A 21,548-nucleotide genomic window follows, 5' to 3' on the forward strand; every position below is an offset into this window, starting at 1 on the left:
TCTTTTCCCAGATTCTCTTGGATACTGCATATGAGAAACGGCTTAGAAACAACCCAGAGGTCCCCCAAAGGAAGAGGAGTAGAGAAAAACCAGTAAGATGGACATGTTGGTCTTTCCAGTGGGAGGTACTAGAGACACGGGAGCCATTCTAGGGCTGAGAAAAGAGATTTAAAAGTGCTGAAGGTAACTGTGATACTCCATCCAGAGACCCTTGGATATACATGTTAGAAGCTGTTTTCGACCAATGGCAGCAGCCCATGGTTCATCAGGAACCCGTTCAGTTTGAGCAGTACCAACAGAATTCTGCAGCAGGCAGTGACTATACTGACCAGACCCTCGGGATGGACAAAATGCCTAAAGGTGGGGGTCGTGTATCTTTTCCATGTCTTTTTTTGAAGAAGAAAAAATTGTTACCATATTTGAGAATGCAGTGGGGATTGGAGAATGCAGTCTCTCCAGCATTATTTCTGAAACTCGGGCAAGAAACCACTAGTAAAGCCAAGCTTACCTCTATTCTTTCCCATATGGCTTCATAGTTGTCTTGGTGTCGGATATCTTGCATGAGCTTCTGAATTAAAGCTGACTTTGTAGCAGAATGGCTCTGGTTCTTCTCAGAGGACGAAGGCCTCTCTGACTTCTCATCCATGTGTTTTTTCATGCAGGAGAGGGGCACGCATAAGTCCTCATCAGAAAGAATGTCACTCAGGGGCCCGGATTCAATGCTCTCCCCGAGAGAAGAAGCTATGTCACTGGATGAGCTTGGGGACACCCTGCCTAGCCTTGTGTGCTTTCTCCTACTGTGGTATGTTGGATAGATTTCCGAGTCAGAGTTCATTTCGGACAGTTCCCAGTCGTCGATGTTCTGGACCGTCTCTCTGGGTTTCGGAGGCAAAAGCTTGGTGAGAGATTCCAGCTTCAGGGCCAGCACCTCTGTCTGTTTCAGGTGGGACGGTAGCGCTAGGTATTCATCGGAGCCGTACCAGGCCTCCTCCTCCTGACTGCTCTGGGTGACGTGACTTGGAGCAGGGGAGCCATCTTTTCGGCTTTCACTCTCTGAAAGAAGAGGAGCTGGAGCTCTGCTGCTATCGGACCCAACAGAGGACTCACTGCTATAACTGCGAGGGGGTGAACTGGAGACCTCCGACTGCGCTGGCAAGAGCCGGCTCCAGTTTCTCTGATGGGGCAGCTCGAAGGAGGATGTTGACGCAGAATCCGTTTCTGGTCTCACCGTGTCTTTGGGAGCCCCAGGAGGCACCATGCTCGGCACTGCCGAGCCCTTGGTGGTTTGGGCTTGTGTTCCCGAACCAGTTCCTCGTTTAGAGGTTCGGCACAGAGGCACCTCTGTCAAGGTCTTGTGTGGTTTTTTCAGTCGAGATTTCTCTTTATGGCAGTCAGTAAGCCTTCCCAAACTGGAAGAAATTTCTTTAATATGACTTCTGACTATGTTTTCAAGATTGCCAATCCCCACCTTGTGCAAGCATTCATAGGACTGGCTGGCAGCCGAAGGGCTGCTGGGGTAGGAAGACTGTAATATTAAGCAGAGTTTAGATCGGTCAGGGGGGTCCACCAGGGAAGGAGTGCTTCTGCTCAACTCCGGATTCAGGTCAACCAGCTGCCTCTTGCCGTCACTGCCTTTCCGCTCACTCATGCGGGTTTCTTTGAGAAAAAGCCCTCTTTTGGGCCGCGTGGGCTGTGTGGGAGAGTCCTCGTTATAATTAAAGCAATCGCGGATGGATCTCTTGGGAGTCACAATTTCACAAGGAACAGACTGGGTTTTCTTTGCACCCAGCTGTGGGGAGGAACTGGGGTCTTGCTTTGCGGTCTCGGAAGGGTGTTCCGCCGCGTTTGTCAGCGCGTCTTCTAAGGACAGCATCTCTGACGTTGAGCCCGGCTGCTCTCCAGATGTTGAAGCACTGTGTTCCTCCTGCTCACCTTTATTCTCTTCTGAAAGAGGCTCTTGAGGTGCATCCTCACTGGCTGCCTCACAGCTGGAAGGGACAGGGTCAGCGGCCACGGTAAGCAACCCAACACTTCGGATAAGTTCCGGGAACTCCTTTTCCATCTCGCTGTAGCTCCAAGAGTCAAAAGGTTTCGTTTTGGCCTGGCTAGAGGTCATGTCACCCAGGCCGCCAAGCAGATCCTCACTCGGACTGTAGTCAGACAGTTCAAATGCAGTGATACCACAGTCCAGAGACAAGTAATTCTGCGAACACTTGATAGTTAGCTGCCCTGAGTCATCCACTTCTGTAAGAGAATCAAGCCGGCCCTGGAACACACAAGAGCAACCGTGTCAATAAGGGCATTACCGATAACACATATCATCTATATTCCATGTGAAATAGGAACCAGATGCGCTTGCTTGAGACTGGCCCATAGAAAAGCACACCAATCACTTTGCTTTATACACAGTATCTGCCTTTAAGTACCCAGAATTTAACGTGAGGTGTAGAGTCTGAGGGATGGTGGAGACCAACCCCAAACATCCCACTGTGTCTTTTCTTTTTAAACAGAGCATTAATGGTTTCCAAAGCACTTCAGTCGTTGTTTGCTGCGCGTGGCTCTGGGGACAGGACTAGGATGCTAGTTACCCGTGGCTCCACTGTCACCCTCTGTCCCCAGCTTTTCCTTCACTCTCGCTTGCTAAGTTGCTGGTGCTGGTCTTGAACCCACACTGCACTTGTCAGGTGTAAACTGTCAATCCCTCTGCTGTGGCCTCCTGAAGAGCCAGGATCACACTGCAAAGCCTGTCTTTATACACGTTTTTTTAACTAAAATCTTAAGTAAAAAGCACATTTCTGAAGAAGAAGAAGAAGAAGAAGAAGAAGAAGAAGAAGAAGAAGAAGAAGAAGAAGAAGAAGAAGAAGAAGAAGAAGAAGAAGAAGAAGGTAACACAAAAGTAGAATTTTTATAAACCTCTGGGGTTTGGGGTTCCTTTGTTTGTGCCCCCATTCCAGCACCTACCACAGTAGCTAAGTCAAGAACAATTTTAAGTAGAATAACGAACTGTATTAATCCAGCAATGTCAAACATTCGTGCACAAATCACAGGAAAGTGTTTTAAAACATAACAGGGACTGTTTAAGAGCAGTTTCTATCTGGCCTCACCTTTTAAAGCTACACGCAGCTCACACTTGAGAACGTTAGTGTTCAAACCCCACCCCTCCCCTCCTCTGCGACATCTCTTCCCTCCCTCTGCTCTCAACACTACATCTCAATTGCTAGCGGCCCTTCCTGGTTATTATCTATGATTCCACGTGGGCCAATAGGATTTGAAATTCATCCACACTAATAACAGCATTATAAATACTTTTATTCTTTAATTGTGAAATTGAGGCATTTTTTTTCCCTCAATGCAAACGTAGTTTCTATACCACATGACAAACAAGAAGGTTTTTCATTGATGATGTAGCATACAAACTGGATTCCGCTTACCAAGCTGAAGGACAGCCTGGTCTAGGCCCTTAGCATATGAAGCAAGAGTGTAAAGGTGATTCCTGTTGCCTTAGCAGGGGCACTGGAATGGAAGCAATAATGCCAGACCCTCATCTAACTGTTGGGCCCGTGTCCCTTCCGCCGGGTCATCCCGAGACCTGGCCTCCCCATGACTCGTGGCGTTTATTATCCGAGTGTTCATTTTGTCTCTGGACTGTTCGCTCCCTTCAGTTCTTCTCCTCCTTTCTGTCTCCCAATCCCAGCTCTTACTCTAAAATATCCAGATAAAACAATAATTATAGTAAATGATCTTTCCTAGGCCTGGGCTTCCTCCTTCCAAGTGGGGATGGCCGCTTCCTAATGTTGCTCCTTCATTTAACCCTGACCACTTTCTTCTGAGGTCTGCACTATTTTCCTTGGGTATATTTCATCAAAAAGAAAAAAAAATAAGTCACTATGGCCTGGTGACTAAGTACCAGCCTAGGCCTTGTGCTGATTCTGTCTGACCTGAAGTCAAATTCTAACTTTGATTGCTACTTTAAGCTGACAGCAGAGGGACTTTATAAATTACAAGTCCGTTCTGTTAATTCTCTCCCAGTCCAAACTCCCAGTGCCAGGCATGGGGCACCTTCCCAGGCCCTGCCCCAAGCCCAGACTGGGTCTGAAGGCAGGATATGAAAAGCGCTCTCTCTCTCGCTCTCTCTCTCGCTCTCTCTCTCTCTCTCTCTCTCTCCCCGCCCCATGCCACTTCTCCCCACCATGGCATCCTACCACAGTGTCTCTTTTTCGGTTTCCGAACATGCCAGGTTTCCTCCTGCATCGGGACTTTGCAATCCTGTCTACAACTTTATCTCAAATATCGGACTCTTCTTTACCCCTTATATAATAGCTAACGTTTTTACTTCATCAAGATTTTAGCCTCTCACCCCAGTCAGAATCAATCATAGAAAGCTCTCAAGTCCATGCTAACTTTCATTTAGCTGCACATCTCAATGGGAAATAGTAACTCGTTAGTATTGAGTTTATTCATCTAACTTATTTCTCCCTTTGTATAAAAGCATCATGAGACTGTCACAGAAAACGTATTATCTGACCAGGGCCTCTGCATCATAGAGACATGTGCAGAGAAAGACATACCTGCTGCATGAACAATATGGTGAGATTCTGTGGTCACTTGACACCTGTGTGGAGCTTCTTCCCCTGGTTATGGAGACTTGACATAATGAATAAACTCACTAAGTTCCAGAGTCAGATTCTCACTATAACACTAATTAGCTCTGTGAGTCAGGCCAGCAGCTTGAGGATGCTAATTCTCAATTCCTTCATCTATCAAATGGAAATGATGGGCAGGGGGAGGACTTAGTGTGTAAATATGCTTGCTACCAAGGCTGACAACTCAGTATGAACTCAGGAACACACGCGGGAGAAAGAGAAAACCAAATCCTGAACAGAGTCCTCTGACCTCCACATGCATGCTATGGCACAGATACAAACACACAGTTACACACACACACACACTACACACACACATACACACACTACACAATACACACACACAGTTACACACACATACATACACACACACTAAAAAGTTGAAAAGAAAAGAAATTTCCAGACAGCGGTGGTACATACTTTTAATCCCAGCATGTGGGAGGCAGAAGCAGATGGATCTCTGTGAGCTTGAGGCCAGCCTGGGCTACACAGAGAATTCCAGGACTTTTAAACAGAGAAACCATGACTAGAACCTCCCCACAAGGAAAGAATAGAAGGGAGGGAGGGAGGGAGGGAGGGAGGGAGGGAGGGAGGGAGGGAGGGAGGGAGGAAGGGAGGGAGGGAGGAAGAGAGAAAAAGTCAAAGAAAAATGCTAAGCGGTGCCACAGAGATATTTAGAGACTTAAGGGAGTTGAATCCACGGCACGAGAGTCTGTGCACGGGAAGTGCCCCGTGGATGCTGCCTCTGTTGCTATGGATATCATTCCTCCTAGTAATGAAGCATATTGAGGAGGAAGCACAGTCACCTCTACAACTAAAGCACCTGAACAAGGGTTGAAGATTAACCTCCAGCCTCAACAAAAAACGAGCTAATGGAGTTGTGTGTGGCATCGAGGCTTCCTGCCAGAAACCCAAACCACCCAGGGATGAGTCAGACAAACAAAAGTTACAGTTTGCAGCTTTTAAGAGAATAAATCTCACAATTTAAGGGGAGATTTTTAAAAATTGTTTGATTTTGCTGGCCATTACTGAAGAATTTCTCTTCTATAAAGATACAATTCATATTTTATATATAAAAGAGAGAGTTTAATTGGATTTACCCTATGCAGGGGCATAATGCTCCTCCCAGGAATTATAGTTTGCCAAATAAAAATCCCAGTGCCAGATATAGGGTACCTCCACCCACGTTGTTGGTCAGAGGTATCCTGGAGACCCCCAAAACAACACAAATGGGACTTCTATATCATCCCCTCTCTGAGGTTCTGGGACTAATGTAAAAGAGAAGGGCAGAAAGATCGAAGGAGCCAGGGGTCTGGGAAGACTGGGGGAAAACAGCATCATACAGATGTACCAGGACCAGCGCTTTCATGAACTAACGCTCGTGCATCCCCGCACAACATCCACACAGCTGTGCATCCATACATGACATCTTCACAACTGTGCATACCTGCATGACATCCACACATCTGTGCATTCCCGTACAACATCCACACATCTGTGCATCCTGCATGGCATCCACACATCTGTGCATCCATACATGACATCTTCACAACTGTGCATACCTGCATGACATCCACACATCTGTGCATACCTGCATGACATCCACACATCTGTGCATCCTGCATGGCATCCACACATCTGTGCATCCTGCATGGCATCCACACATCTGTGCATACCTACATGACACCCACACATCTGTGCATACCTGCATGGCATCCACACATCTGTGCATACCTGCATGACATCCACACATCTGTGCATACCTGCATGGCATCCACACATCTGTGCATACCTGCATAGCATCCACACATCTGTGCATTCCCGTACAACATCCACACATCTGTGCATACCTGCATGACATCCACACATCTGTGCATAAGTGCATGGCATCCACACATCTGTGCATTCCTGTACAACGTCCACACATCTGTGCATACCTGCATGGCATCCACACATCTGTGCATCCCATACAACATCCACACATCTGTGCATACCTGCATGACATCCACACATATGTGCATTTCCGCATGACATCCAAACAACTGTGCATCCCTGCATGACATCTGCACACCTGTGCATTTCCTCATAACATCTGTACAGCCGTGCATCCTTGCACAATATCCTCACATCTGTGCAAACCCACATGACATCCTCACAAGATCAGTCAATATTCCAGCAAAGAATGGAGAGGGACTCATAGGTCCTCATCCCCAGCTGAGGCGCTATTGACAGCTGGGAAAGGGGAAAAAAACCATTTTTCTTTAAGGGTACGGCCTCCAGTAGGCTGACACGCTCGAGTGGATGGCCCCACACCAAGTAGTATGTGGGCAACAGAGATTGGACTTGATGGGTTATATTTAGAGAGAAACAAGAAGGAGTTGAAGGGGGTAGGGGTGTGAATCTGATAGGAGTTAAGGGGAGGAGTGGAAGTTGAATATGATCAAAATATATTGCAGTAATTCTCAAAGAATTAATAAAATATTATATTAAAAGCTATTTAAATTATGGTTATGTTCCTAAGCCATTCTGTAAGGCCTTTTAAACTATCAACTAGTAGGAATTAGAAATATAATTTCTATTGTTTTTTTATTATACTTACTGTCCTACAAGACTTTGAGGTTAAAATTTTATTGTTATAATGAATAAATTTCAGAGTTTAGGCAATAACTAGATAATGAAAGCATCAACCACCTGTTTTTGCACAAACAGGGAAGGCCAGGAGTATATTTAGTCTTCAAAATCTTGAACAGTAGATGTTCAATAAATCATTGGACATGAGTATGTTAAAAAAATATATGATAGATAAATAAATCACTTCATCTCAGAGAACAGAGTATGAAAGCTTTGTAAACTTTGGGGGAACTCCAGCCAGTTACTGGCTTGATTTAGAAAAACATATTCAAAAGCATTTATATTATTATTGTTGAATTTTTAAATGGAAAAAATCTATCCCTCAAAAAAGATCATCAAGCAGAAACAGCATCATCTTGGGATGGGGAACGGAATCCAGGGGTGGGATACTATCTCAGAATTCTTGAAGACCTGAACTTAATCCCTAGCATTGGGGGCAGGGGTGAGGGAGGTTGAACAGCAACAAGAGAACAATAAAACCAGTTTAGGTTTTACTGTGCAATGGCCTTTTGCTAGGAGAGGAGGGTTTCATGTTGGGGACTGAACCAATGGCCTGGCCCATGTTAGGCTAGGTTTATTGCTATATACTATATATAATGTATATACTATAGACTGTCGACCCTGCAGAGGCAATTTTAAGGGGAAATAAGTTCCCTGAAGTTTCTCATGCAGATGACTGATGAGCTCAATTATTTCAAGTCTGCTCAGGAAGGGCCACCCATTTAGTTCTGCTGGTTCCTGCCACATCACGGACATATTGTAAACAATGAGTCTTGGAACCAAGGGATGGTTTTCCCACAGTTAGAACCTAGAAGTATCTCCCATACTGTTGGTAATGAGGGCTGTGTCCAAGCTGCCCAGCAATGCCTCTCCTCAGATCCACCCCATGTCAGAAGGCTGCTATGAATGAAGGATGTGTTGTATGTAAGTGGTCATTCATTTGCTTTATTATTGGCTTCAGTCTTATCATCTGCTTCAAGGAGCCTCACTTGCGTCTTTTCTAATTTGGACAGAAACCAGGCTTTGTTTCTTACCTGTAATTAAGTTAACTAGGCCCAGATGCTCTTACATCTCTTCTCGGCACAATATTAGAGTTTGTCAGCGGCTGGAGCTGCAGCAGTGCTAACTCAGAAGCTGCTCCTGTTAATAAGTTCCACTGGCATATCAGAGCCCTTGGCTGGTCAGCACCCATCACCTTTGTCCCCCAATTCAGCACTGCCCCTCCTCTCTTCTCTAGATGCTACAATCTCACTACACAATGATCCATATCTCTGTCGTACAAAATCACAGTCCTCTTACCAACATGCCACCCACCTACCCACACTCTTACCCTCAGACCAATGGCCCTTTCATCTTTGTCACTAGGGACTGTGATTCTAGATGAGTTCCAGAGAGCAACCGTGGACGAGAAAGAGTGGGTATAATAGGGAAAGTGAAGCAAACTTCATTCTCATGGATGGTGGGGAAATATACAAAAAAAATCTTTCAACATCATTCAACCGCATAATAATTCTTAATAATTTTCATTTTCTGCAGATTGAAATTATAAATCAGACAATCACTATGACTGACTCCCAGTTCACCCATCTAATGCAATACCCCCTCCTTCTACACCAATACCAGTGGTTATCTGCTTTAAGTTGCTTCATTTAATCTACAGATATTTGCATACAGTGATAGGACTGTCATGTGGTGGGAGAACTGGTCCTTACGCAGCTCACAGGCTGGTGGTATTTTGTCTCGATAGAAACCAGCTAGTAACAAGGGCCTTTGTACAATTTGTACAGTTTGAGCTTTACTTCAAAGAGCTGTTTTTACACATTTGTTTAGTTGCTTGATTTGTTTGATTTTAACCACATACCTGCCATTTTGTTTATTATCTATGGTCTACTCAATATTCAAATAGAGAAGAAGATTCAAATAATTAGAACTTGCCACTTTCTTGTCTTCCAAGCTCACTCTTCCCCCTTCTGTGTGGCTCTGAAATTCAAACGGATTCTAAAAATGAATCCCCTTCCTTGGATGGGTTCTAGTTTATCAGTGTTTCGCTTTATTGTGTATAGTTTTACAATTTTGTTTTCTTCCTATGAATCTCCCACCACTGAATGCATTCTGAGACTGTTATCTGAATTTCCTGCCCTTTTCTCAGTTCTGGAATGCTGGCAAAAATAGAAACATCCCTTGGTTCTCTGGTGTCATGAACAAATGAGATTAGAAAGTGTTCCTAAGGGTAAGAGCAGGCAGAGCCTGATCCACGTAGACACCCACAAAGCAGCGGCAAAAAGGCCTCTGTGCTCCACCCTACACGCTATGTGTTCTTGTCTCTCTACAATAATTCCAAAACTGTCCTCAAATATAAAAATGCACCAAACTGCTTCAAATAAAATTTAGAAATACATTTTTAGTATTCCTCATAAGAATCATAATGGATACTTCATGAGGCAATCGCACGACGTCGTCAGGAAAATGTTAGCTATTAGCACTTAGCTTCATTTGCTTTTCCCCCATTTTGTGTGTTTCCATTTCATGAATGTTACAAGGTCAAATGCAAATTATAATCCATAAAACAATTGAGATAAATTCACTGCTGTATCTTCAAATTCCTATAACAAAGATCTGGTGAATAACTCACTTATGCTTAGCAAATCAATATATAAAATTAATTTCTTTACATCAGTTTTCATGTCCCTCCCAGCAGTAGACAGAGACGATCTGAAGAATGATGTCTTTCGAGTGCAGACAAGTACCCCTCATCCCTGATTTCCATCTGCACATATGTTCACAGGTGGTCGGTTTCCAGGAAAGACGGTCAGCTGGAGCCTGGAGTCTCCCACAGCCATGAGAGTCGCACCTGAGAGCCCCTGGGACTTGGGAAGCCATTGCATCAGAAAGCCAGCACAGCCCCTACTTTTGCCTCGTGGCTCCAGCCACAACAGCGAGGAGCTCTAACTGCAGGTGGAGGCTGGCAGACGTCGAGGAGAACACAGCAGATCTGGATTCCCGCAGACTTCTAAAGCCAGCACGGGTTATCTGCAATGGCGTCTTTATTTGGAATTTAGTTTGAACAAAATCAGTAGGAGTACAACATGTTTAAAATAGGTGCAGATTTGTTTCGTGGGGTTGCTAATTCAGCAGCCACCGAAACACTAATAAATTAGTGAATCCTACATCACTTGGTAAGAAGAGCCTTAATCTTACATGAGCCTTATAAACTTGAAGAATGTTTTCCAAAAAAAAAAAATAATAAGGTAATAGCCAAGTACTAAACTAAGTATCAAGAGCCATAGAACTGTAAGACAAAAGTCACATATCAGTCCATGGTTTCTGCATCTCTACCTGAATCTATATCTATACAAATACTCCTTGAATATATGTCAGTTGTATTTGAGGATGATAGAGTTCATTTGGATTTGAGTCAGGTGCCCATAGTTGGGGATTTTGTTGTTACTGTTGTTCTGTTTTGGCAATGGAGACTAAACATGGGGCCTTGGGTACGGCATAAGCACCCACCACTGACTTCTTCCCACCCCGTGTCCACTCTCAAGTAGTGCCTCAAGAATAACAATGAACTGTTTAAAGGACTCACAAAATACACAAGAAGACAAAGTAACCTGACTGTACAGCTTTCTACTTGCCCCTGCCTGATTTGCTAGATCCAGATTGGTTTTCTGCAGCAGGAAGCTAACCATGCAGGCTCCTTCCACAAATAATACTTTTGTCCTCTACCTAAGATCCAATTCTCTTAATGTGGCTCTAAAAGTTCATTTTTATAATCTGACCTCCGCCTTTTCTCCTGGACTCTCCACAAATCCTGCTTTCAGTCCCCAGCTTTGTCTTAGTCCCATCCCTTTTGCTTTGGGTTTGATCCTGCCATTCCCTCTGTCTTGGACATCTTCTATCTAATCCTGCCTCCCCTTGGGGGCAAGCACGTTTCGTTTGCCAATCAGGTGCTTCTTTCTCTGATATCCTACTGCATCTTCTAGACTTATCACTGTTTGGCCTCAGCATCTGCTCAATTCTCTCCATCCCCTACTAGATTCAAATCTCCTCACAAACAGAAATGGTTTATTTGGGGGCATGTATTTTATGTATATGAGTGTTTCACATAAGTGTATGTCTGTATGCACATCTGGTACCCACTGGGACCAGAAGAGGGTGTCAGGTCACCAGGAAATGGAGTTACAGAGAGTTGTGAGTTGCCATGGGAGGGTTGGAGATTGAACCTTCCTCTTGAATAGCAGTCGGTGCTCTTAACTGCTGAGCCATCCTTCCAGCCCCTAGAAATGCTACTTGGATCATATTCTAGTATCTAGCATATGAACATAGTAAGTGTTAAATATCTATGAAATAATTGAAGAGGAGGTGGGAAGTCAGAAAGTGCTAACACCTCTACGGACAACATCTACACAAACTATGTTGTATGTCAAAAGCCCCCTTTATACTACCGGTACCATTGTTTCTACTCAGTCCACCCAGACCCTAGCCAAAGACCTGCTCGCCTATCTACAAAAACTCCCTTCTCGCGTCTCTAAACTGAAAATGTTTTCAAAGGGAAACACCCGACAAAGCATTACTTGCTGCCCAAGGCCGCTTACCTCCTTTGTCTCTTCGGAGAACGCTTGCAGAATGTCGGTCTGCCTGGTGTAGTTGCCATTGGCGTCCTGCAGCCCTTGCAGGATGCGCTCCCGGAGGACCAGCACGGATACTCGGAGCTGGTGCCAGAGCAGCTGGACTGCGTGGATGTCTACAATGACATTGACGGAATAGGACAGCAGCTTCAGGGAAAACTCCGTCTCAAGGAGCGCGTGGATCTGCTCGACATGGTCGGAAATATCTTCACAAATGTCCTGCAGCAAAGAAAAGCAAGTGCGTGAGGGCCGCGTAATCTTCTCCTGGGGAGGATGGCACAAAAGGTCACTCACCAAACACAAAGGCCTGCCACCGAATGTTCTAGGTGTCCGGCTGCCTTTGTTCACATTCTATTACACAGTTGCAGGTGTATTCGCCTATACTGACCCTTCTACATGTGCGGGAAGGTTGGGTTTTTACACTGTTCCTTTGGGTATTCAAGCTGAAGGTTCAGCTGGGAGTTCTTTCTGACATTCTCTGTCCTCTTATTAATCTTTTGGGGTCTAGAGACAGAGCAGAAGCTGCTCTATCTGATGCTGGTCAGCTGTACTGAGCACACAGCCTTTTGGAATAGATATGTCAGCCCGATGTCTAGGAATAGAGAAAGGCTAGAATGTATTTCCTAAGAGTCCCAGGCCACTCTAAATTAGCTATCAAATTTTCAGCGTAATGGGCCATGGCTACTCTCCAAAGCACACCATGACTTAATGCCGAAAGTCCCAGAGAAAAATGTAAATTTCCAACCCTTATTTGGCAGGTGAAACTACTTTTGAGATGCAAAAATTAAAAAAAAAATTAAGAGCCAAAATCTTAAACAAAAACATCACTAACTCCACGTTTCAATCACCTTTGTACAGTACCACATGGGCAGATTTCACATCCGATGTGGCAGCTGATTCACAAGTTTCCCAGTGTCCTTTGCTGTAAAAGGACAGATCCAGGAAGTGAGGCCCATGAAGGATCATGTGTTGGTCCATGTAAGAGATTACTAAGAATGAAAATAATAACTACGTGGCATACAAGTAGAAGTCTGTCAGTCTTGTTCTATCGCTGGTGTTTAAACTGGGGGATGTTAGTTAAGGCAGAATTTTCAGAGAAGCATTTGAGTTCTGAGCCCTGCTTCCAATGTCAAAACAATCTTTCTACGCTAGGACGGTTGTCTTCTGATTTCATGGGTATGGATTTCAGTTGGATTCTTTCAAAGAACTTAACGACATTACACTGACAGACACATCTGGTTCTCATTTTCCCCCTCCATACCAACCATACCTCCATCTTAAGCAATATTCATATTCACCCTGATGAGCCTCAGACCCCTTCCATTCTGGAACCTCCAGGCCTCCAGCCCTGCTCCACCAACGCATCTCTCTGCCAGAGCCCTGCTCTGGACCCTGTCATCACTCCGTCTGGGTAACTGTCAGTAGGACTCGCGTACCACCAGCTCCTCTTTTTCCAGCTCGGTTATTCCCACTTCAGACAGAATCTCCTAGGCCCCAGTCCCCCCCCCCGCCCCACCCAGCACAGCATCTGTGCCTAACTTTCCAGCGACTCTCCTGACAGTCTTCCCAACTTCTCACACTCCTGATGTTTGTTTATTAACCTCGCTCTGTCTCTTTGAGCCGACGGATGCAGAATGCTTCAAATATCTAGAAAAAAAAAATGACTTCGTTGCCAGCCTAGACAACAAAATTACTGACAGCCCCTTGTCCTGTCAAGTATGGCCTCTTATACATGCAAAGTTACATCGATGCCAACGGGCACATGCTTCCCAGTGCCCACCACCCGGTTATATTACCTGCTGCGAGACACACCAAGTCAGCTAGACCAGGCAGGATGTCGACACACCAGAGGACTTTGGTCTCATTATAACATCATTATAACCACATAAAGCACATCCATCATGTTGATATCAGGCTGTGCTGTTCTCTGTTGCTCCATAAAACATAAAACAGTGTTTTCAGACTGTGTTTTGCCCTAGGTAACTCTAACCTGCCATCAACATTTGGCTCCATTTTGAGTGAAAAATGCAAGATGACTCTGCACCTTGGGCACAAACACACTACCCCCGTTCAGCATATCCCACAAAGCACAGACCAAACCCTAAGGCAAGAAGATACCCGCTATAATATAAACCTACCAAACTATACAGGGACCAGAAGAATACATGGGTGCATTATAATCATATCAGAGAAAAAGAGACTAAGGAAAGGTGCAGCATCCTTCCATGGACCCCCCCCCTAAAGAAAAGGATACTGCTATAATCTCCACCAACCTGCCATCTGACTATCTGACTACTCACTGTGTGTGCATGACGGGACCAACAGGTAGAGATCTCCTGTATGCCTGGGGCTTCAGTTTAGCTCAGTCCCTACTGCTGATAGCCAATTCAAATTGCCACTGTCAGCCCCCCGTTTGTTCATTTCACGGGCTGGCCTCCTGGACCTCGCCTTTGGGGTCTAACTCAATCCTCAAACCACCGTCTGGCTTGCCTCTGTGCTGTCATCTAACACCTCCATTCCTGCCTGCACAGTGACATCTCTCTGTCAGCTCTGCCTCCTTCCTGAGCTCTGCCATCATTTCTCTCTGTAACCTACATGTAGATATAATTACTATGTCATGTTGAACGTGTGACCGAAAAGTGAGTATTTATCATTAAGACTGTGATACAAAGAGCCTGGGCTTGTCAATGGCCAGCTATCAAAGAAAAGGGGACCACTTGGCAGATTTCAGCCAGTTTACTACTGTTCGGTGAATTCCAACATATGGAAGCACACAAACATGTCTCGCTGGCTTTTGATGCGCTGCACCCATGACACACCAGGACACACTCATGACAGATCGGGCCAAGTTCAAATGAGGCCAGAAAAGAGGCGGCACCTGGAGTCTGCAACTCTTCTCCCTTCGTGAAAGCACTGACGACAGCTAGCATATCAGACCTCCTCATAACTCACAACCCACTTCTGGAAAACTGTACCCCACACTTCTTCCAGCATAAGGGGTTTTCAAACCACTAGCTCCCCTTCCGATGTGCTGGTCAGGGAATCGTTTCCTGGCTTTCTCAATGTGCTTGATTATTTGACAATAGTATAGAGCAGGAAAAACATCTTCCAGACTCATTCAGTAATAGCTTAAATAATCCTAATGTGGCTTGCTCAGAATAGACTAAAAGGAATTTCTCACCCACCTCCAGCACCCAGCACAATAGGTTATATATAACTATGGCACCACATGCCAAAACCCATGCCACCCATTCCTCTGACACATGATTTGACTCCTTCATGGTGAGTGTAGGAATGTAGGCAATCGGGTGACGGGTCAAGATTCCCAGGCAACATCCAGCAGAAACTACCCTTGAAGGGCACCAAGGGTTCACTGATGCCAGTCAGTCATCTTCCTGCATATCCAGAAGAGGAGGACATTGGTACAGTTCCCAAAGGAACTGATAGACTATGATGGACTGATAGGCCTTCCTCTGATGAATATTCTGGCAATGTACAATCCTTATTAAAATTCTAAAACTAAATAATGCATGGCGTGATGCAACTTCCTGGAATCTATAAATTGTTTCATGCCTTCTACTCTGTTACCAATTGCTTGGCCTGGCCAAAACCATATGAACACACAGACTGTAGAATAAAAAGCGCTCTCTCTCTCTCTCTCTCTCTCTCTCTCTCTCTCTCTCTCTCTCTCTCTCTCTCTCTCTGTGTGTGTGTGTGTGTGTGTGTATGTGTGTGTGTGCATATATGCACATGTATACTGAGCTTGCATGTGCATATATGTGAGTGTGTACCTACTTCCAAAACATGGACTTTGTTTTGAACACCTGATGAAAGATTTGATGAGAGAAAAATAACTAAGTAATTCTGTATGATTTGCTTTCTAATGATGGAAAAATTTACTTTCATCTGTCACTGTACATAAATATTAAACAACTATTTATAGAAAAATTAGTTCAGAGATCTAATATTTAGCTTCTTAACAATTGCCAGTTCCATGGACATTTATATGAAGGAAGATTTTTGTATTATCTGAAGATTGTGGAGAACCTGCTAACTTAATGCAATCCAATCTAGGGATTAGAGACTTTAAAAAAATAATTGGTGGCTTCTCAGCAGGAATTGCTTGAAATTTCAAAGTTCCAGGAGATCTGACTGGTTAGGCCCTGTAGATCAGGAAGCAGAGGGTGGGGCTGGACCAACCTAACCCATCCATGTAGGAAATTATTCTTGTCGAGACTCCATCGCACCTGTGTCTTGAGCACATGGCAGCTGGAAACTGGTCTTGGTAGATACACATCTGCTACCCAGAGCAAACTAAGTAATAAATAAGAAAATCCTTTTTTAGGAAGATAAACATTCCCTTCATGGTCAGATTTTTTATCTATCTATCCATCCAACCATACATCTTAAGAACATATGCATATAATATTTTATCTGCCACTGAGAATATTAATGGGAAACACATTATTTCATCCTACATGTAGAATTTTTAAGCACTTAGCATGAAGATAATTGATTAAGCTGATATCATAGCTAAAATTCATAGGGAATTATAATAATCCAAGAGGTAGTGTTTAATTTCAAGTCATTTTCTATTTTGATAGAGCAAAGACTACTGGTGGGCAGGAATCTGAGTCAAGAGGGTCAGAATATGGGCAAAGATGCTAAAGAAAGTGTAAGTAACAGACCGGACATAGATCCCATTCCATCATCTGTGAAAGAGACATAAAGTACTGTAGACATCCTTCGATAGGGAAGGCTAATCCTTCACAGCCTTACTCTGAAATTACCCCATGTCTCTTGCATGCATCTGATTCTTACTCAGGTTCCTGCTGGTTTTAGCCTTTTTTCTGATGTAGACCTTTATTATCTGACTTCCAGACTCCTCTGTTTCCAAGAATTTCTCACCTGGAATGAAGGGACCTTGGGATGAATAGTGACAAGGAATGATGAGACCTTGGAATGAATGGTCACCTGGAAGGATAAGACCTTGGAATGAATGGTCACCTGGAATGATGAGACCTTGGAATGAACGGTAACCTGGAATGATGGGACCTTAGAATTACTGGTAACCAGGAGTGATGGGACCTGGGAATTACTGGTCACCTGGAATGATGGGAGTGCAAGATCTACCAATGCACTCAGGCTCACGACTTCGGCTTCAGACAGAGCCCTTAGTGCAGCTCTAGCCCTTGTTAGCCATGTCTAGGAACAGAGAGGACCTTGGGATTGTAAAAGCAGAAGAAAGGCAGAAAAGAAAGACCTCGTCGAAGTGATCAAGACAAACTTTGCTAACCTTTAGACATTTCCTTGATGTCACCTTGCACCACTGTCTTGTATGCAGGGATAAATTGAAGTTACTATACCTAACTTCCTATGATATTATTTGACAACGGGACACTATTTCATAGAAAGCTAGATGGTTTTATCACCAACAAAATGCAGCTAACTTCACCCAGAAGATTTACTTCTGTCCACAAATGTTCTTCTTCTTAACCAGGGAGTAGAACCCATGGTTCTCTTTACACTTAGTAGCTACCAATTACTTTGTGACTGAAAATATTATGAGTCTTGCTTTAACAGAATGACAATTAAAAAATTAATTCTAGTAGATAAAACAATTCAGGTTTAGTTTTCAATATTACCAGTTGCTTTCTTTGTCTAAAATCTCCATGATTCTACGTGAATTTCATTCATTTATACCTTCCCTTCTGAGAAATGTTGTTGTCCATTTGAGTTCCCTCAAATGATTAGATTAACAGATGACTCTAAAAATAGCAAACTGAGGATAGTTTAAAAATATCCTTTGAATAACAACATTTTAAAAAAGATGTTCAAATTGTCCCCATTTCAACCCATAATTATTATCAAAAATGTCAGGACTATGAACTAAGAAAGTGAATTCTATCTGACCAGTTAAAAACAGTAAACGTTCATCATCTCAGTAAAATGAACATAGAAATTTGTTTCGGTTCACACATCTTGCAAAAAGTAAAAGCATAGAAGGCCATGACTCTGTGAGTATCAGCAGCAGTTTTATGTAGCTCGTTTTACAGAGCAGTTTTACAGAGCTCGTACACGATTTTCTGGAGAGTGTCGAAAAAAACAGGGTCACCTCTAAAATGAAGAAATGCTATGGACAGTGTATCTTCACACTTCTTGATGTGTAAGGTGCTTTCTCTCAGAAACAGCTGTGCTCGGGAAAAGTGACACTCTCCACTGTCTTGTTTAAGTCACCCACACACTGCAGTCCGCGTGACACTCAGAATCACTACAGGACCAAAGACACGGCCACGCTACATTTTGTTGCTCACTGCTTCTCACTTCGCTCAATCTTCCGGACAGCCTGTGATCTTAGAGGTGCAGCTGTCTCTAAAAAAAATAAATAAAGTCTTTCCAAACCATGAACTAAATCACTTCCTTTTTCCTCCAGCAGACACATTTTTCTAGTGTCTACTTTGCTCTTTGTCACTGAGAACAGCTCTAACGTATAGCAATAGGAAGGGTGGGGAAAGGCAGTTACGATTCGCACTGTGGAAATTTGCATACGATGGGTATCCTTTCTTTACGGGTAAACTTGTGTGAACAGGATGACTGCAATGGACCACCCCTGGGAATGATTCTGCTGTTATAATTATAGCTCTAACTCATCCAGCTCCATGACCAGTCCATCTTCCCCAAGGCAGGAGACACGCCCTGCTTGTCTTTGTGTCTGTAAGGGCACACCAGCAGGACCCAGCCACACATATGAACAAGTTCCAAAGCATGTTTGCAGAATGTAATTCAGCTGAAGAAAATATGATACTTCAAAATTCAGAGAAAGCACCCTCAAAAATAGGCATGAGTTTATTTACTCTCTGAGGTACATCGTCACTGATAAGCTTTGGGCCAATAAATGAAACTGCCATTAAATTTGCTCTCATTTTTAATGAGGAGAGGTGCTGAAAGGGCAGCCGTACATTTTCTGGACCACTGGCAGCCATGACACTGGTGTTCTCTGTACCACACACGGTAAAGCATGGGGCCAGAGATGGGCCGTGTGTCTCCACCGACTGAAGCTGCAGCAGACCCATGGGAGCCTGCTGCTACAGCCATGTAAACAAAGACTCAAGGCATCGGGAGAGCAAGTCCACTTCCAGCTTCACACAGATGGACCCAGACAAGGATCTGCATTCTTCGTATTTATTCTCCAGACAACAATTGGTGAGAATTTCATTTGCCCAATACTGAGAGTGCTGTGATCATTTCTAGGACAATATGAGGTCTGAAGGCTTTTCTAACACAACTTCTCTATTTTTTTTTGTTTGTTTTTACATGTATCACTCAACCACAGAGATGTATGCTGAGCAGTGTGTCATCGGGCAATCTTATCAGGGCTTTGAGATTAAATAACTTATACTGTAGTATCACAGTTTACGTAGTTTAATAAGAGTTTGAGGTTTCATAAGTTTCTTTACTGTCTTCAATATCCACCTTAAAGCAAAATGTACTCATAATGAAAATGTAACAAGAACCACATGATCAACAACTACTTAGGAAAGGAAAGGTCATTTGGTCTTAGAAGGCGTGCCCTGTGCAGCTCCCACAGTAGCTACTTTTGCCTACTACTGACCATCACAGTATAAGCAAAAGGACAAAACATAGCGAGAGAAGCGATCAACGACGTGCCAAAGACTTGGAACTCTAGTTCTGAGTTCTCTTTCTTTCTCTCCAACATAAGGCCGCGGATTGTGATTGCTTTCTAGTTTAGGGTTATCCAGTAATTACCATGGGTCTTCTCTGCAAGGAACATCCTGTGAAAGTCCCCGCAACAGCTCACATGGCTGGAGTTGAGACAAGTACATGCTTTGTTTGTCCAGTGATCTGTATGTCCTTCCTGTCTAGCTCTCTGAGTTCTGTCTGCTTTAGTAGACTCCTGTAGAGCAAGTGCTACGTGTGACTATTTTATATTTAATATCACACAATACCAAGCGCATATATATGCAATGTTGTCACTGGTGCTGATTTTATAAACCATGAAATAAAAAGTGATTTAAAATGGGGGTGGTAGACTTTATTTGGGGAATGTAGGTCAATACAAAAGGAGAGAGAAAATGAAAAATAAAATCAGGTCTGAAAACGCCATAAAGGATCACATTATTATCTATTTACCTAAACTACATACAAAGCATATAAGTCTCCTCAAGAGCCATACACTAACAAAAACAGCCACATGAGGCATGAGGAAACTCTTTCCAAGTTATGGGTCAGGGGAGCTCAAGTGACTCCCAAAATAATACAGTCTGTGGCTATTGCCCTTAGTTGCCTCCTAGAGACTAAATTTAAGTCCCTCTTGCTGAAGACACCATGCACTTTGGACACAAAACCAGAGGAGCGTCTCTGTGTCTGACCTGAGAGCCTCCTCCCTGAAGATTAGCTTTCATAGTACTGGGAGGTGATATATAAGTTTCCAAGGCAGAGAAGTCATCAATAGTCCAGCCAAGCTGCAGTGCCTATAAACCACAGCAACCAACCTGGCACAATAACCCTACTGGACACAATGGCAACACTCATCTTGGTACCAGCCAACAGCTCTCTAAATGGATTTCAGTCTACTCAATAGGAAGAAAATCACGGCTGGTACTGGAAATCTAGCCAACAGCAGGTGCTAACGAGATCATGAATCTTCGCAAAGACTCTCCTGCTGCCAACTTACTAAACCAGCATAATCCCTAACCATGTTCTAAGTAGCTACCCCTATACACACAGACAAGTATAACTCTCATCCCCTATCAAAGAAACTCCCCTTTATAATAGGAGACCTTTAGAGAAAGCCACACCTGGTCAAAATGCAGAGATGGGAGGGTACCCAGCCCTGACTGGTCCACCTGCAATACGCCTCCTTCACCTATGGCTCAGTGAACACTGTGGAAAAGGAGCTGTGAAGACCGTGGGAGCCAGAGCACCAGGAAGCTGCTGTGAAGTTGGGTCTCCTAGAAATGACTGGAAAATCTCACTCATGCATCAAGAGTGTGGATGCCTAAACAAGACCTGGGAAGCACAGCAATAGCCATGCTAACAGGGGAGAAGAATTTTATGGGGACCCATCCCTAGGCAAAGACTTGTAGGGAACCAAAGAATGTTAAGAGCAGAAACAATAGTCTTCTCCAGCTGATGAGCCCTCTAACTGATTACCCAATATCATGAGTTTGTATTCAAACAACTCACATTAAATTAATACATGAACTCATATACAAACAAGTTACACCAAAGGAACTGAACAGGCCGTATTTATGTACCCAGGCATCGTGTGTGTGTGTGTGTGTGTGTGCATGTGTGTGTGTGTGCATGTGTGTGTGCGTGCGTGTGTGTGTGTGTGACAACTGAAGAAAAAGAGGCTAGGAGATTTTGAGAGTGAGCAAGGCATGGGAATGGAGGTATCTGGAGGGAGGAAAGGAAAAGAAGGAAATGATTGATTTATGTGTTAATTTGAAAAAAAAGACAATTTGAAGATGGGAAAGAGGAGATGAATGACAAGATCTCTCTAGATCACTCTGTCTTAGGATGAGTTCAGAAAGACTTATTTCCAGCCCTCCATATGTACTCTTAGTCTGTGTCCCCATAGACGGCTAAGCCTCGTGACTGAATCTATAAAGATAGTGGAAGC

At 43.8% G+C, this 21,548-nt stretch overlaps 1 protein-coding gene across 7 annotated transcripts in view; it reads right to left on the bottom strand.

Moving 5' to 3' along the window:
• Positions 1-21,548, bottom strand: part of Akap6 (A-kinase anchoring protein 6) — a 385,697-nt gene that overhangs the window by 224,538 nt on the left and 139,611 nt on the right. For all 7 annotated transcript variants that reach the window (XR_012907746.1, XM_075948273.1, XM_075948278.1 and 4 more), the window contains 2 exons: positions 11,870-12,121; positions 509-2,266 (listed from right to left, as the gene is read on the bottom strand). Coding sequence is in view for 6 of the 7 variants with exons in the window: in XM_075948273.1 (XP_075804388.1) it covers positions 509-2,266; positions 11,870-12,121 (2,010 nt within the window). In the remaining variant the exon portion in view is untranslated. The remainder of the gene's footprint in view (positions 1-508; positions 2,267-11,869; positions 12,122-21,548) is intronic.

Source organism: Microtus pennsylvanicus, chromosome 14 (assembly GCF_037038515.1).
Source record: "Microtus pennsylvanicus isolate mMicPen1 chromosome 14, mMicPen1.hap1, whole genome shotgun sequence".
Lineage (NCBI taxonomy): Eukaryota > Metazoa > Chordata > Mammalia > Rodentia > Cricetidae > Microtus > Microtus pennsylvanicus.